General features: G+C 32.0%; 3 protein-coding genes and 1 long non-coding RNA gene across 4 annotated transcripts; 3 read left to right on the top strand and 1 right to left on the bottom strand.

Moving 5' to 3' along the window:
* Positions 1-1,066: 1,066 nt before the first annotated feature.
* Positions 1,067-5,196, top strand: LOC101263076 (receptor-like protein kinase HSL1). The gene is made up of 2 exons (XM_004232875.5): positions 1,067-3,915; positions 4,505-5,196. The coding sequence occupies exons 1-2, from the start codon at positions 1,305-1,307 to the stop codon at positions 4,894-4,896; spliced, it is 3,003 nt and encodes a 1,000-aa protein (XP_004232923.1). The 5' UTR covers positions 1,067-1,304; the 3' UTR covers positions 4,897-5,196.
* Positions 5,197-8,006: 2,810 nt separating this feature from the next.
* On the bottom strand, positions 8,007-11,128 carry LOC112940936 (uncharacterized). The gene is made up of 2 exons (XR_003245295.2): positions 10,915-11,128; positions 8,007-8,413 (listed from the first exon to the last, which is right to left on the bottom strand). It is a non-coding gene; the product is annotated as an uncharacterized lncRNA (long non-coding RNA).
* On the top strand, positions 8,192-9,959 carry LOC109119490 (flavonol sulfotransferase-like). Its single transcript, XM_019212056.3, has one exon. The coding sequence runs from the start codon at positions 8,745-8,747 to the stop codon at positions 9,804-9,806; it is 1,062 nt and encodes a 353-aa protein (XP_019067601.2). The 5' UTR covers positions 8,192-8,744; the 3' UTR covers positions 9,807-9,959.
* A 2,513-nt stretch (positions 11,129-13,641) lies between the features above and the next one.
* Positions 13,642-18,168, top strand: LOC101264084 (NAC domain-containing protein 73). Its single transcript, XM_069293645.1, has 4 exons — positions 13,642-13,807; positions 13,992-14,172; positions 14,344-14,536; positions 17,253-18,168. The coding sequence occupies exons 2-4, from the start codon at positions 14,035-14,037 to the stop codon at positions 17,798-17,800; spliced, it is 879 nt and encodes a 292-aa protein (XP_069149746.1). The 5' UTR covers positions 13,642-13,807; positions 13,992-14,034; the 3' UTR covers positions 17,801-18,168.
* Positions 18,169-18,178: the final 10 nt, after the last annotated feature.

The raw sequence follows: 18,178 nt of genomic DNA, 5'->3' as shown, positions 1-18,178 counted from the left end.
CATTCATAATTAATATTTGAAAATACATCAGAAATTTTGAAATTTTGAGTGAGGAGATGTAGGATAATACTTGTATAAACATAGGTCAAAGTCAAACACATGAAATTTTACTGATATCATTTGTGATAAGAGTATAATGATAATTTATTTGAGATTTTGAACATGTTTAGCTAGTTGTAATGAGATATATATGTCAGTGATTTATACTCCTAACTATAGCTGATATTTTTCTTTCAAATCTATACATATAAATAAAAAAATGCTAAATTGAGGGAAAATTTAAAAAATATTATGACGAGGATAAAAATTTGAATCGATATTCCTTTCGTAAATACATTACCTCGATTAAAAACTGGACCCATACAACATGAAATTTCATGCTAATAAATAGTGGTATTTTCACCATTAATTATTGTAGCACAAAATGAATTAATAAATTCTACGTCTTTATTTCAAAAATGTTACGCCTTTCTATCGATTTAGTCTATTTAAATTTTATCCATTTTTATCACATGAAACTACTTCAACTTTGTTTTTTTAAAAAAGTTGTAGGTACAGTTCTAATAATCAATATAGTATATGTTTAGTACAAGTAACTGACAAATTAACAAACATATACCGTACTTAATAAATATATGACATTTTTTGTTACTCTAATAATAATTTTTCAATTATATACCCGTTTTAATTCAACCAAAATTATATAAACTTTAAACGTAATTTAATTTTAAAATTATTTACAATACATCACTTAGAGTGCAAAAAATATAAGACTTTACCACGTAATCATAAGTTCGACCATATTTCTTTCTAGAATAATTTAGTTTAGTTAAATATATGAACTTTTTAATTTAATTTGATAAGATTCGATTTCTTACTTTCTAATTTCCTCTTTCATTTCTCATCTCCCACCCTTAAATAAATAAATAAATGTATTTCAATAACACATGATAATAATAAGTAAACATTAATATTATATAGTATAAAAATGGTTGTGTTTCCCCTTAGATAAAACCCAGATTTTTATGCATTTTTTTTGTACTCATGGAAACTATATAACAAAAGGAAAAAAACACATAATCATTCCATATTCAAAAAAATATTTGAAACAAAAAAAAAGGACAATATATGAAAATTAAAAAAAAAAAAACAATTCACTATAAATGTGTCTCTAAAAAAATAAGTTACTAAAATACTAACATGTCTTAGTCAGCTTTTACTACACCCTTTTCCCAAAAAGAAAATTGCAGTCTTTCTTCTTCTTCTTCTTTGTTCTTTCTTGATCCTCTGAAAAACCAAAAAAAATGAAATCTTCAATTTCAATAATGTTTCTTCAAATCTTGGTTACCCTTTTTCTCCCAACTTTGATTTTCTCACTTAATCAAGAAGGTCTTTATTTACATAATGTGAAGCTTGGATTTGATGACCCTGATAATGTTCTTTCAAACTGGAATGAACATGATGATACACCATGTAACTGGTTTGGTGTTTCATGTGACAAATTTACTCGCTCTGTTACTTCATTGGACCTTTCTAATGCGAATGTTGCTGGTCCTTTTCCCACTCTGCTTTGTCGGTTGAAGAAGCTGCGTTACATTTCCTTGTATAACAACTCGCTTAACAGTACTCTTCTTGAAGATTTTTCTGGGTGTGAAGCAGTAGAGCATCTTGATTTGGCGCAGAATTTCTTGGTGGGTACACTTCCGGCGAGTTTATCTGAGCTCCCAAACTTGAAATATCTTGACTTGTCGGGTAATAACTTCACCGGAGATATTCCGGTGAGTTTTGGTTCTTTTCAGCAGCTTGAAGTTCTTGGGTTAGTTGGGAACTTGCTTGACGGGAGTATACCGGCGTTTCTCGGGAACGTTACGACGTTGAAGCAGCTGAATCTGTCGTACAACCCGTTTACTACTGGTCGGATCCCGCCGGAGCTGGGAAATCTGACGAATCTTGAGGTTTTGTGGCTTTCTGACTGTAATTTGATTGGGGAAGTTCCTGACACATTGGGGAGGTTGAAGAAGATTGTGGATTTGGACCTTGCTGTTAACTACTTGGATGGGCCGATTCCGAGTTGGCTCACTGAGCTGACTAGTGCTGAACAAATTGAGCTGTATAACAACTCGTTCACCGGCGAGTTTCCGGTGAATGGGTGGTCGAAAATGACGGCGTTGAGGCGAATCGACGTTTCGATGAACCGGTTAACTGGTACGATTCCGAGGGAGTTGTGTGAGCTGCCACTTGAGTCACTCAATCTTTATGAAAACCAGATGTTTGGTGAATTGCCACAAGACATTGCAAATTCACCAAACTTGTATGAGTTGCGCCTTTTTCACAACCGTTTTAATGGGAGTTTACCTCAACATCTTGGAAAAAATTCACCTTTGTTGTGGATTGATGTGTCGGAAAACAATTTTTCTGGTGAAATTCCGGAAAATTTATGTGGTAAAGGGTTGTTGGAGGAGCTTTTGATGATAAATAACTTACTTTCTGGTGAAATTCCTGCCAGTTTGAGTGAATGCCGGAGCTTACTGCGAGTGAGATTGGCTCATAACCAGTTATCCGGTGATGTTCCGGAGGGGTTCTGGGGTCTGCCTCACCTTTCCCTGCTTGAGCTCATGGACAATTCACTCTCCGGAGATATCGCGAAAACTATAGCTAGTGCTTCAAATTTATCAGCTTTGATTTTGTCTAAGAACAAATTTTCAGGTTCCATTCCTGAGGAGATTGGTTCTCTGGAAAATCTTCTTGATTTTGTGGGCAATGATAACCAGTTTTCTGGGCCTTTACCTGCAAGTCTGGTGATTCTTGGACAATTGGGGAGGCTGGATCTTCACAACAATGAGTTAACTGGTAAGCTTCCGAGTGGGATTCATTCTTTGAAGAAATTGAATGAATTGAACTTGGCAAACAATGATCTTTCTGGAGATATCCCCATGGAGATTGGGAGCTTGTCTGTTTTGAATTATCTTGATCTATCAGGGAACCAGTTTTCAGGGAAAATCCCACTGGAGTTGCAGAATTTGAAGCTCAATCAGCTGAACTTGTCGAATAATGACCTTTCGGGTGATATCCCCCCTGTTTATGCAAAGGAAATGTATAAGAGTAGCTTTTTGGGTAATGCTGGTCTATGTGGAGACATTGAGGGCTTGTGTGAAGGAACAGCTGAAGGTAAAACTGCTGGTTATGTTTGGTTATTGAGGTTACTATTCACCCTTGCTGGAATGGTGTTTGTTATTGGGGTTGCTTGGTTCTACTGGAAGTACAAGAATTTTAAGGAAGCTAAAAGGGCTATTGATAAGTCTAAATGGACTTTAATGTCGTTTCATAAATTGGGTTTCAACGAGTATGAAATCTTGGATGCTCTTGATGAGGATAACTTAATTGGCAGTGGCTCTTCTGGGAAGGTTTACAAGGTTGTTCTGAGCAAGGGTGACACTGTTGCGGTGAAGAAGATATTGAGAAGTGTGAAAATAGTAGATGATTGTAGTGATATCGAGAAAGGTAGCATTCAAGAAGATGGATTTGAAGCGGAGGTTGAGACGTTGGGGAAGATTCGACACAAGAACATTGTTAAGCTATGGTGTTGTTGTACAACTAGGGATTGCAAACTTCTGGTCTATGAGTATATGCCTAATGGAAGTTTGGGTGATTTGCTACACAGCAGCAAAAGTGGCCTTCTAGACTGGCCTATGAGATATAAGATAGCCATGGATGCAGCTGAGGGACTCTCCTACTTGCATCATGACTGTGCTCCACCTATCGTTCACAGAGATGTTAAGTCAAATAACATCTTGCTGGATGGTGAGTTCGGAGCTCGTGTTGCTGACTTCGGTGTTGCAAAGGCGGTCGAAGCTAATGCTAAGGCAATCAAGTCCATGTCTGTTATTGCAGGGTCTTGTGGTTACATTGCTCCAGGTTAGTACAGATTAAACAATTTCAGTTTTTCAGCTTCAGTTTCATGATTTTGTGTTGGATTTGTTCATATTGAGTTTTACTTGCTAATTGTTATGCCTGTAAGTTTCTGGATTACTGTAGCCTTTCAAAAATGAGATCTAGTATTACTGTAGCTATGTGGCATCTATTGTGTAGAAGGCTAGATCTATGTACTACAATATTTCCTAGATATTCCACATTTGTTAAGTACTCTAACTAACTTCTGATAGAAATTAGCTCATATCTGGAGTACCCCCTAATGCAGTAACAGTGCACCATTGCTCTAGATCATAGTTTGTGAACAATTTAGTAGGCTCCACGAGTTTCCGTAACCAAGTTAAACGGTTCTGATTACATCGTTCTTGAACACAAAACACTGTATTAGGACTGTAGAAAGAGATATACTTAGCTTTCCACTTGTGATGTTTGAAATCTTAACAGCTAGCTATATTGTGGGCGGCTGCTAAATTTTGTTACCAACTACCCATAATTTCCATTTCATGTGGTCATTCTTTGTTGTGTTGTTTCCTTGCAACTGCTGAGCTGACTGAATTCTTTTTTCGCATTCCAGAATATGCATACACACTGCGGGTGAACGAGAAGAGTGATATATACAGCTTCGGTGTGGTCATCCTAGAGCTTGTAACGGGGAAACGCCCTGTAGATCCCGAGTTTGGGGAAAAGGATCTGGTGAAATGGGTGTGCAGCACGTTGGACCAAAAGGGTGTAGATCATGTCATTGACCCTAAACTTGATACTTGTTTCAAGGAGGAGATATGCAAGGCCCTAAACATTGGCCTACTCTGCACTAGCCCTCTCCCAATTAACCGACCCTCGATGAGACGAGTCGTTAAAATGTTGCAAGAAGTAGGTGGTGGAAACCTGCCCAAGGCTGCTTCAAAGGATGGCAAGTTGACACCTTATTACTATGAAGAAGCATCTGATCAAGGAAGTGTAGCTTAAGAATGTCTCAACAAATTTTGTCATTTAACTTCTTTGTTCATCTGCTAACTACTCAATTCTTTCCCCACTAGATGTTTGGGTTGATTTGAAAGAAAGAATTGAAGTTAAATGAAAAAAAGTGAGAACAAAAGAATATTAGGAAAAAAAAACAAGTAGAGTTGGAAGAATCTTGTTTTTCATTGTAAAAATCTCATCCAACTACCAAAAGTTATTGCAGTAAGTATTACTATCTGGCACTAAAAGATCTTCAATGTACTCTATTTTTCTTTATTCTTTCTAATCAAGCAAATTTTTAAGTTAGTTGTGTACAATTGAACTACTGTTTCTAATACTCTCCGTTTAAAAAAGAATGTCTTATGTCTATACGTTTTCGTCAACTCTTTACATGGTACGTATAAAATCAGTTACTCTGAATCAAATCAAACCAGACAATCAGATTGAAATAAATCAAACCAGACAATCAGATTGAAATAGAGGGAGTAGTAACTACCAAAAAAAAAAAGAAGGAATATTTCAGCTTCCTCTAGGCTTAATATGTTACTGTAATAGTATGTTGAAATTTATTAGCGTGTAAGAGAATGTGAAACCAATTATTAGTAGTAGAATAGTTTGGTGAGTTATTTATGGCCCTGTTTCTCATTAAGTGTAATGGGGTCCCTTAGTTTGTTCTTCATTTCTACCTCAAAAAATAGGAATAGTACATCTGAAACATTTCACCAGAAATATAGCTAAGGGAAGAGGACAATCCAGTGACTAGCCATTTTTTAGCCCACATCTGAGGCTTCTTGCATGTGTAGTTTTTTTTCTTGATTTATAATATTTGGAAAAATAACTAGCAAAGGCAAAAGAGAGGGAAAAAGATGGTTTGGTACTGATATTAGTAATGCAGATATTAATAACGTTTGAAGAAATTTATATTGAAAATAAGCTATTCATGTGTAAAATTAATACGACATCTTGATGATAAAGTAATCTGCACATTATATGTAAAATTTATGTATTATTTTAATGAAGGATAATATATATAACTAGTACTTGCATAAAATAATACATATATTTATGTTAAGATTAATCTCTATGTTACTAATGTTTGCCTAACAATCTGTTTGGATCATTGTTACTCATTGTTTCATGATGTATTGTATTGTATGTTAGATACAATGTTTGACTAGATTGTATTGTTTGTTTGTTGTTGTTTAATAAAATTTTAATTGTTTAGTTTGATTGTATCGTACTATATTATAATTTATAAATTTACTAAAATATCTTTAATTATTCTAGGGTAGGAGGTTTGACTAGGATTAAATAATAAAAGGTAAAGAGTAAAATAGTATTTTGTTATATTATGTAAAGATATAATTGAAAAAGGAAATTAAGTAAAAATGAGAACACACCAAATCGGTTGTTCCATAAAATAGAGGTTTTTATTGTTACGTAACAAAGAAATTTAACAACTACACTACAATACATTTTAAGTAACAATCAAAACAAACTTTGTAAGTACAGTAACAATACAATACACTGAGTAACAATGATCCATACACAGTATCCTAAACCGTCTCTAAGAACTTGAAATTATTTACAATGGCTAACAATAATCCAAATAGTTTTGTTCTTTGACAAGGGCATGGTAGTTGGAACAACAATTCCTTATATTCATATTTGTTGTACTTAATTTGTTTCCAATATGGATTAGTTACTAATTTTCATACCTATTTCTAATTACTAATTACTATATACAACAATTCTTCTGGGTGGTCACATTTTGACACCTCACACCTTTTAAAATGGAAGCAAACAATAATATCTGAGGTAGGTAAACTTTGGACCTTCATAATAAATTGATATAAATATACTGAATCGATCTTATTTTTCATGGGACATGTATAATTTTATGTCTTTTTTGTAAAAGATTTTTGTTTTTACAAATAAAAAATCTGAAAAAATACATTTTCTTCTCTTCATTTTATAAATGCGTCAAGATCTTATAAATTCCTAAATATATTTAAAGGGAGAATTAGTAAAAATAAATGGAGAAGAATTAAGGTAAAATGGATAATATGAACTTATGAAATAGTAGTTGGACTTCATCCAATAAGTTTGTCTTTGGTGAAGAGGGTAGGGTAGTTGGAAGAACAATTCTCAATTCATTACATTCAATTGAGTGTACGTGAGTTAATCTCGGATAAAATTTATCTGCACCGAGTGTTTATACCAAGCCAATACATACATATCAAGTGTTTAAATCAATAATTTATTTTACCTCATTAAATCACATAGTAATACATTTTACATTGTCTTAATGTAAACACCCGGTGCATTTAACTTTTTTCCGTTAATATCTCTTTCTCATTGAAAAAGAGTAAATAGAAAAATAAAAACAAGAGAAAGAAATAGGATTTTGAGCAAAGTCGATAGCAAATTTAGTTGAGAAATAAATTCCCAATTCCTTATTATTCAATGCACTCCATTTTACTATAAGCATAAAGTTAACTCATCTATAAACACTTTATCGTGTAAGAAAGTATTTTTTTTCCTTCTTATTTTTGCCCTTATTCTCAATGGGACATAATATTCTTTTAAGAGCGCGTGACGCGTAACTTTGTGAGATACTATGATACAAAAATATTCAAATTTCTGCTTTTCCAATAGTAAAGATTTTGATAGGCCCATGCACGTGTGAGAACGCATAAAGGCCCAAATTACAAATCCAGTTTCTTTGTGGGCCGTTGACCCCACTCTGTACATTTGTCAGTACTTACTTGGGCTTTAATACTGATTCCGGTGGCCCATTTCTCAGTATCCTTTCATTTTCAGCTTTTATAATTTCCTCAGTATTTTTGGTGGCCATTTAATTGTTTCAACACCCTAACTTTCTTTAATATCAAGTCAACACCAAAACTGTTCTTTCTTCACCTCATTACTGCTACTTTCATCACTTGTGTTAAGTTAAATGGACAAAATATTCGACCCTTCACACGAATAAAAATAGAGAATACATAAATCGATGCATACTCAGAATCGAACACACGAGCATAGCTACCCTATTTCGTCAGAAAGTAATATCGTATATACAAGTAAAATAATATATAAAGTGATTAAACAACATATTTTGAACACTCTCGACAGAACAAGGTGTTGAATAACGAAGAAAAATATAAAGAAATAGTTTCTTATGATCAATTTACATAAGTTGAATAATATACAATATTTTATCTATCTCCAATGGAATATCATACAACTTTAAAAAAAAATAACATGTGCAGTAGCCATAAAACTGATCACCCAAAAATTACGAAGGAAGGAAATACTTATTGTAATAACATGTGCTGGCTATGTCAAGTGACAGAGTAGATGCTATAAAATTAATAGTGACAGAGTAGATGCTATAAAATTAATAGTGGAATTGAAACACTCATCAAGTGATAACTAAAGTAGAATCTCACCAACAAAGGTTATGGAGGACGGTGGTAACTACTTCTTCATCTTTAATCAAATGTTTTGATCAGTTCGAATCCTAGTTATGAAATTGTGGCAATTCGGATTCAGTTGAACCTCAACATAAGCAAAACAAGAAAAATCTCAAAGAATAAAGAAATATCTACGACCATGTGGAGGACTTGTAATGGCATGTTCAATCTTGTTGAGACGACCCTAATACCCTTAACACTCGCACGATTAAATATATCATATATGAATATGCCATTACGAGTAAAATAGATAGCATAAAGTCAAAGAGTATTTTGTAAAGAAAACAGAGAACCTCTCACAATCCAATCCATGATCCATCTATTGTCTTCTCTTCATTCTCACTTAAGCTATCCAGTATTTGGTTGAATTAAACCTTCATGGATTCTTCCCCGATCAATAACATGACCATAAACCTCTCTCATGTTGCCGAAGAAGAAGAGGAAGAACCGAGCTCTAGATTCAAAAAGCTTATATCAACGCTTCCAAAGGTTAAAGGGTCAAATGATTTCATGGATTTGTATCAGTACCAAGGCTTTTGGTATCCGTTTGCAATGCTTCAAGCTATCATTTCAACACAAGAAAACTTTAAGTCTTCTTGGAACGATATATACGTTTGTAGTGCTCCTAAAACTGGTTGCACATGGCTCAAAGCTCTGTGTTACGCGATTGTAACCAGAGATCATTTTAATATGGAAAACAGCCCTTTGCTCACTAATCTTCCTCATGTTCTCATCCCTTCCTTGGAATTTGATTCTCCGGAAAATCATTCCAGTATGAAGGCTCAGAATATTCCTCTTATAGCCACACATATACCATTTGATGCTTTACCCAAATCTGTTCAGTCCTTGGACGGTACAAAGATGATTTACTTGTGCAGGGAACCCAAGGACACTTTCATTTCTCTTTGGCATTTCATGCAAAGATTCACGTGGCTGCATCAAGGAAATTCGGATGAAACAACAGAATTGTTAATTTCCTTCGAGGAAGGGTTCGAGTTGTTCTGTGAAGGGAAAACAATGTGGGGACCCTACTGGGATCATGTTTTGGGGTACTGGAAACAAAGTTTAGTCAAGCCAGAATCACTATTGTTTCTCAATTATGAAGAATTAACAAAAGACACATTGTTCTACGTGAGAAAGTTGGCTGAGTTCATGGGGAAACCATTTTCAAGGGACGAAGAGGGAGAAGGGTTACCAGAAAGGATTGTCAAATTATGTAGTTTTGATAACTTGAGCAATTTGGAGGTGATTAAGAATGGGAAGGATTGGCCAATTTCCTCTTTGCAGATAGATAACAGCGCATATTTCAGGAAGGGTAAGCCCGGAGATTGGAAGAATCATCTAACAGAAAACATGATAGAAAGAATGGATCATATCACAAAAGAAAAGCTAAGAGGATCAAACTTTAAATTTGGTGTGTCAAACACCACAAATTCATAGGCAAATCCTATTTCTCTCAAATGAAATAAATTGTATGTCAGAGTGGTTCCGTTATATTTCAGAATATTACTATCGTTATTTTCTTTTTTGCATTTCACTTTGTAATCAATACTTCGTATTTCATGATTTCTATTTAAAATCACGTACGTTCAAGTCTTTCTCATTTATCAAGATGGATAGAAACTTATCTCTAATATCAATGTCTCTTAACCTCATTACTTTTTTTTGTTGTTGTTGTCGACTCCTTGACCTAAATGAGGGACGATTAGTTTTAACGCTGAGTATAGGGAGAAGGGTAAACAATATCTCTGAACTACTGAAATAACATAATTTTGTTGTCCATTTTGATTTTTGGACAAAAATTGTCCTTGCCATTAGCCAAGTGTAGCACTTAAGCCCCTCCCCACTACCGGAGATCAACCTCGGATGAAACCAGCTATAAAAATTTATATTGTTGCTTACATAGAGCACCAACTCGGACAAAGCCCTCCTCACTGATTTGTTCTCTCAGTGTCTTATGGTTTGATTGTTTATCTATTTCATTATATGGCCGTGAGCTAGCTTTGGAGTTGAGTTAGGTCCAAGGACATTTTCTTAACACAGTATCCGAGCAAGATCCATCCCTATTATAGTGATGGACCATGACGGTATATTGTTCACCTCCAATTAACAGCCTAAGCATGTGGCACATTGGTACATAGATGGATTATTTCTCTAATTTTATGGTCTTGGACAATCCTCTCTGCTCATAAGCTAGCTTATAGGTGTTACTACAAAAGAACCGGCCATTAACAACGAAAAATAGTCCCTAAAAGTTTGATTCTATTATCAAAACGTCAATATCGACCAGATTTTTTTTCTTCTAATTGCTATAGGCTCCGCCCTCTAAAAGTTTGTCCAAGCATACAATTGTTTACCCTCTGCACACTATACAAACTCCTAAGATAGTGGTAGTTTTACAATTTAAGTGTTCTATTCCTTGCTGCTTACTCAAAACAATTATTGAATTGACAAAATCACAACATATAAATTGCAGATCATATTAATAAAACATCACTATAGCAAGCAAAATTAGTTGGGAAACCATAAGTTTTGAGATTTAGCTTACCTCTTGATACCAAAAAAACCTTGTTATGGAGAAAATTGTCTTCAAGGAAGGGGCTTTGATTACCCTGTAACTGCCGCCCAAGTTCAAAGCTTCTACTCTCATTTGATGAATAACGGGTCAAAGCCATATGGGCCAACTGTACATACTCATTCAAAGCCCACTGAATTTTATTTAGAGTTATAACATGTCATTGCATTTTTTATTCAAAAAATTCCTCATAAAGAAACAAAGGTCAAGCTTAAAAGTTCAATCGAAGGTGCAAAGTTAGTCAAGGGCTATTTTTTTTAATGAAAAAGTTAAGGGTATTTTGACCTTATATCTAATTACATAGTGACTGTATATAGTGTTTTTTTCAATCACTTTTACTTGTTACGTTTTGTTTTATCGAGAGTTATAAAGTAAAAGCTTTGACTGATATCTTCTAAGATATTTATTCGTCATATTAATACGAGAAGGAGTGCAATTTAAAATATTTTTATATAGTTTTTAAATATGTAAATTTCAAATTTAAATTATTAAATTAATCATATTGACTATGATAAAATAAAACATAATAAGTAAAAGTGAACATTGGAATTAACATTAGGATTTATTTCGTTAGTTAGATCTTGAATGTTAATTGATTTGTTTCAAATTATTATTTACTTGGAAGCTACTAAATTACATTCATCACTTGGGGTTAATTACCAGTTGCAAGTAAGCCAGCCAAATAAACCCACAGAAATGTTATAATAATTGATCAAATAAAAAATATAACTTTTTCAATTTTTCATTCGGTATCTGGAGCTCACATTGAAACTTCGATTAAATTCAGATCGCGCTAGAGTCCGAAGGTGAAGCTCCCATAATTTTCCTCATACTCAAATCCAAAATTTCCAGTTAAAGATGAAACACTCTCATTAATGCACCACAATTCACGTGATGATCACATTTAAATTACAAGTAAAGTTCTTGATCTTTGCAATTAAGTACAAAAAAATTTGATTGAAATCTATGACAATATAAAATCAGTATTATATATCCTGGCCAAAAAAAAAATGTCCATACGTTAAAGTAAAACCCTAAAAACCAAAGCTTCCTCAATAAGCTTCATATTGCGTGGCTTCTCTGATAAGTTTCAGTTTCATAATTATTTAATGACTACCATTTCAATTATTTAATGACAACGACCTACAAAATGCTAATATCCAACAAACCCTTAACGTGTCGGCTGCTGCAAGTTCTTATAATGTGAAAAAAAGTTTTAAAAGAATTTTTCTATCAAAAGAAAGGTCTATGAATCTAATTTTCACCAAAATGATCCGTTCGATTTTGAAGTCATTCAAAATTTTCCTCCAAAAATTAAAATAAATTCTTACCTTCGATTCTACCTTATTAGAAAATGGTCGAATCAAGTATACTCAGTGAATCAAAGACCATGAACAATGTGTTCAATATAGTCACTATGCATATCAATCTAATTAAACTAGTCCGATTAATTTAAATTCATTTTATGTAAAGCTCACTAAAAGGGCAAACGATTGAAAACACTAACTAAAACAAAAACTTATGGTTAAGAGCGGATGAATCACATTTATTATTCATCATAATTCATATCATTCGGTAACGCAAAGAAAAGAAAGAGTGTAAAAATACAATATAAGTTAGGTTATAATTCATCGTTTGTTACTTTCACATTTGTTGGTACGTACGTATATATATACCAAATTTTCAATTACCAATCTATCTTATATATATTATTAGTAGCTTTAAGAATACTCTAGGTTGACACTGCAGCTAATTATACCCCTCTATCTCTTTCTTCTTGTTAGAGTGATGAACCTAAAAGAGGTGAAATGTCCTACACAAGAATTTCTTTACTATACTTATTATACTCATCTTTCATTTCATTAGGTCAAGTAAATAAACCCTTTATGTTAATAAAGTAAGGGTCCAATTTTTTTCATCCGGTATTGTGTACCTGAATATAATAAAAAACTAACTAAATTTAAATTCGCGTTGTTGAGAGGTAAAGCGCTTTCTTTTAGTAATTTTTCTTTTATATAGTTATGGGTAAATCATAAATATAGATTAAGAATCATGGAATAAGAGACGAATCCAGAATTTGAAGACTTCGGGTGCATCAATATTACTTTAGCTTAAATATGAGCTCTAAGATAAATTTGCATAGCTAGAATCTGACTAAATTTAAATTCGAGTTGAGAGACAAAATGCTCTCTATCAATACTTTTTGGTTCCTTTAGCTTGTGCCAGTAGCACAATAGCACTCTTATGCTCTGCATAAGAGCACTGCTAATTATATTATAATTTCTCTCAATATTTCAAAGTTAACGAGTGCACGTGCAATTCCACCCCCACCTTATAAGGTGTGTCTGCCTCTGCATGGAATAGTATGAAAAGCTGACTTCAAAGTTTTTTCTCCATTTTAATTTTAACATTTCACTTGACGTTTTTAAGATCAAAATTTTGATAAATTTTGACCTATCTTTTATTTAATATGATAAAATTTGAAAAATGAAATTCATTTTTTTTATCAACTTTATATCATGTCAAATATGAAAGACAAATAAATTAAAACAAATTAAAACAGAGAAAGTTATATTTATTCTGGTACATGTGTATACTATATACACACATTAAGATAACTAAACTTGACGTCCAAGCAACTAATTTTCTTTTTTCAATTTTTTCTTCTCATCTCTAGAAATTAAAAACAATATTAATTCCAAGCTTGTTCCTTTCACACAAAAATCTGACCCTTTTTCTTCCTCTTCTCTTTTTTTCTCTCTCTCCCTCTCTTCTTTTTACTTGTTTCAACACAGCAGCACAAAAAACAGTTCTCAATTTTCATCAAAACAGAAGAGAATTTGAAACTACAAAAAAAAAAAAAAAAGTAAGAACTCAATTCCTTCTCATCACTTCAAAAACGTGCTTTTAAATTTAACTATTCTCCTCATCTTAATTAATGATTTATCGTCTCGATCTTTACACTTTTATCTGATATAAATTTTACTGTATATATTGTTATTGTGATCATCGTGTTTACAGTTTTCTTTCTGTTTTTTTTTTGTTAATAGAAATCAACCAAATAAAACTACGGATCCATGTTAGTAGAAAAATATGGCATGGTGCAGTCAATCAACAGTTCTCCCAATAATATCATCATCAGATCAGGAAAATAATGTTATTATGGTCACTTCAAAAACTAGATTCATAACTTGTCCTTCATGTGGACACAACATACAGCTTCAACATCAGGTACTAATTCTGTCTCTGAATTAGAATTTCGAGATTCAAATTTTGTAAACTGTTTGACATAATATAAATTGATTAATTTTGGGTCTGAATTAGAATTTCGAGATTCAAATTTTTAAACTGCGTGACATAATATAAATTGATTAATTTTGGGTGTGTATAATGAAAAAATAGAGGGGAATACTACATGATTTGCCTGGTCTACCAGCTGGAGTGAAGTTTGATCCATCAGATGGAGAGATACTTGAACATTTAGAAGCAAAAGTACTTTCAGATAATCATAAAATTCATCCCCTTATTGATGATTTTATTTTGACCATTGATGGACAAAATGGTATCTGCTACACTCATCCACAGAAACTACCAGGTAAACTTTTTTTCATTAATATTCTTAAATATATATATATTTACATCAATATAAATCATAAACAATTAACTGCTTGTTTGGATGTTTGTTACCTATATTGTATTATTTTGTTAATTTAAATACATATGTTTATTTTGATTATTTTACCTTTGTGTCGTATGTATCGTTTAAATGTAGTGTTGGGTGCACATAACGAAAAGTTTCATTCTGATTTGGTTGATCGGGTCGTTACCTTTATTTTTACCATTATGATTTTACTTTAATTTTCAATAATCTTGTTTAATTCATTTACCTAAAGTAGATTTACCTAGCCTATACACTATTTTCTTTGTGGTTTAATCTTTGTTGATGATGTGTAACATTAATTAACGAGAAGCGATACAATCTATTCTAACATTACATTTATTAAAATGATTAAATACAATATAATATATTATGAAATAATACGTAATTACCTTACGCGGGTTATTAGCCTACCACAACTATGCTATATATTCTTGTGTATGTGAATATATTAATGAAGAATGTAACAATTGAAATGGAATTCGTATTGGTTAAAACGTCCAAATCAGCTGTATATTTTATATAATTTTGTCGTAGTGCTGAAACTGTAACGCTCACTTTATATAATTTTGTCGTAGTGCTGAAACTGTAACGCTCACTTTATATAATTTTGTCGTAACGCTGAAACTATAACGCTCACTTTATATAATTTTGTCGTAACGCTGAAACTATAACGCTCACTTTATATAATTTTGTCAGTGTTGAAACTATAACGCTCACTTTATCTGAGTTGAGGATCACCAATGTAAACTAGTTTATGATAAAAAGATAATGTATCTGCATTCACAAAAACAAAAAAGAGGAGGTAGTGAAATTACTAAGAAGATTCATGATGTTTTCTTGTCCGGATTTTATTCCTTCCAGGATTTATATTCGGATTTGTTATTAGAGTGGGTCACGCTTAGCAATTAGCATTATAAAATTAGAATTTTTCTAATTTTGGTGAGCAAATTTTCTAAAAAAAATATTTACTACTATTAATAATCTTTTCTTTTTTTCTTGAATTTTTGATTTCGTGAAAAATCTTCAACCTATGGGGATAATTCTTGTATATATGTCACAATTTGTTACTGTATTATTTTATGGTTTAGGAAATTTCCCAAGTGAGACAATTTAGTAGTAAAAGTAAGTAATTGCTTATAGTATTTGTATTATTCTAAATTTGTTTTATTCATTTGTTGGAAATTTCATGCCATGAATTTCTGTTGATGAGCTATTTCCTTTTTCCTCATTTTGTGGCTTTTTATTCTATAAATTGATGGCCTTTTAGTGACTTGGTTTGAGAAGTTGTTACTAACAAAATAGCCTTTAGTGGCTACCTGTTGAAGGTGCCAACTGCCAACTGGATTGAGAATTTCATTCTTTCTTCAAATATCCAAAAGAGGAAAATACTTGGTTAAGGGACCTAAGTTACCTATTTGCTAAAATGTTAGTATTCAAGATACAAATGTCAATGGAGTGTACCTTATGCAACATAATACTAACTATCACTATTAAAAAAATTACTATTTTTCCATTAAAATTTTCCACTACAAAATGTTCAATGACTATTATCGATATTTTAATTGAATTGGTGAAGGAAAAAAAAAGATATCAGTGTTTTTACGAGCAAAAAATTGAAAATTATTCAGTATATAAGAGGAAATCTGTTTTTCATCATGCCTTTTTTCTATTAGCTAATTTATTGAAAAATGAGTGAAAAAATCATATTATATAACACAATTTTTAACTTATTTTTTAGTAGTGTGTGTTTTGTTATTTATATTTTTTTTTAATGGTGGTGTCTAAAATATTGTAGTTTATAATGGTGGCATTTATTGAAAAATAGTGTATACTCACACTCCATGCTATAAATATATACACCTTTTTAGAATGTTTTTTTTTTCATATAGATTTTTGTTTATATGATGGTTGTGTTAAGAAAAAATCTATTTTTACCTTGATTATTCAATTGACTATTTTCTACTTAATTTGTTTATAGTGATGGTGTTCAAAAATAGTTCAATTTTTACATGCACCTTAACTATTCCATTCAGTACACTACTTTCTACCTCTTCAAAAAGCTTGTTATAGATTTTTGTTATAATGGTTGTGTTAATAAAATAGTTTACTTGTATCCTTGACTATTATATTAAGTATTTGCTACCTTTTGAAAAGTTTAGATTTTAATTTGTCTATAATGATGACATTCAAAAATAATCAGTGAGTACTTATTACCTCTTAGAAAGATTGTTATAGATTTCTGGTTATAATAATAATAACGTTCAAAAATAATTTACTCCCACCTTGATTATTTTTTTGTTATAGATTTTGTGAAAATATCAAATTAAATGGACGGAATATCATATTTTGATGCTAGTTATATGCTATACCATTTGCCGTGGATCACATAAATTCTTTCCTTGTTATTGTAACAAGAGTATATGACACACATATACACATTATTCATGTGTTACTTTACTTATTATTGAAAAGATTAAGAGGAAAAAATAAAAATTATTTTAATGTGGTGCCTATGATTGGCTCCTTTTAACTACTGAAAAGTTGTGTCATTTTCTTATGAAATAAAACATTTCATATCCTAGGGATGATCATAGATATAGGTCATTAAATATAAATTTAAAATTCTGAATACGCTACTGCATGCATGCAGGAGTCAACAAGGATGGTCAAGTGCGTCATTTCTTTCATCGTCCATCAAAAGCATACACGACGGGGACAAGAAAACGTCGAAAGGTACACACTGAAATTGATGGTGGTGAAACAAGATGGCACAAGACAGGTAAAACAAGGCCAGTTTACATAAGTGGAGTTGTCAAAGGTTACAAGAAAATTTTGGTACTTTATACAAATTATGGTAGACAGAGAAAGCCTGAGAAAACAAATTGGGTAATGCACCAATATCACTTAGGTGAAAATGAAGAAGAAAAAGATGGAGAATTAGTTGTTTCAAAAGTTTTCTACCAAACACAACCTAGACAATGTGGATCATCAACCATAAAAAAAACAATTGATCATAGCAACAATATTATTAACCCCCTCCTTAAAACAACGAATTTCGTCGATTATTATAATCCTAATCCTTTCGTTTCATATAATGTTGAGAGCCAAAGCTCACCTCATGAGTTAATTCAGAATTTGGTTGTTCATGGTGATGGCTCATCTTTTGTTATACCTTCAGAAGCAAGCAAAGAGAAGTGAGAAAGTAGGAAGAAAATGAAAGCTATTATTATTACTATTATTAAGGGTTCTTTTTTTTTTTAAAAAAAAATGTTGTTGTAGTGTGTAAAAGTCTTTAAGTTAAAAGATTTGAGGTGCTAATGAGGATGGAGGAATAAAATAAATGTTTACTTTTAACTGATTAAAGATTAATAATCTACTTTCTTAGGTCGATCAGTTCTTTGTTTAATTAGGGTTTTCTTTGTTTTGTTTTGTTATTAATATACCGTGTTCATTATTTACTTGTTTTTTTTTTTAATTATTATTTAGAGATATGTAATGTATGTAAGATGTAAATGATGAACAATTATGTCTTCATAAGCTTAATTTTTAAATTTTCTTTGTATTCATATATATATT

This window comes from Solanum lycopersicum, chromosome 2 (assembly GCF_036512215.1).
Source record: "Solanum lycopersicum chromosome 2, SLM_r2.1".
NCBI lineage: Eukaryota > Viridiplantae > Streptophyta > Magnoliopsida > Solanales > Solanaceae > Solanum > Solanum lycopersicum.
The sequence above is the reverse complement of the archived record's forward strand: the minus strand, read 5'-3'. Positions and strand labels throughout refer to the sequence as shown.

Excerpts from the sequence above, each read along its gene's own strand:
- LOC101263076 (XM_004232875.5), top strand. The coding sequence starts at position 1,305 with ATGAAATCTTCAATTTCAATAATGTTTCTTCAAATCTTGGTTACCCTT. Across the intron at positions 3,916-4,504 it reads TTGTGGTTACATTGCTCCAG|AATATGCATACACACTGCGG; the intron begins GTTAGTACAGAT and ends TTCGCATTCCAG.
- LOC109119490 (XM_019212056.3), top strand. The coding sequence starts at position 8,745 with ATGGATTCTTCCCCGATCAATAACATGACCATAAACCTCTCTCATGTT.
- LOC101264084 (XM_069293645.1), top strand. The coding sequence starts at position 14,035 with ATGGCATGGTGCAGTCAATCAACAGTTCTCCCAATAATATCATCATCA. Across the intron at positions 14,173-14,343 it reads ACATACAGCTTCAACATCAG|AGGGGAATACTACATGATTT; the intron begins GTACTAATTCTG and ends ATGAAAAAATAG. Across the intron at positions 14,537-17,252 it reads TCATCCACAGAAACTACCAG|GAGTCAACAAGGATGGTCAA; the intron begins GTAAACTTTTTT and ends GCATGCATGCAG.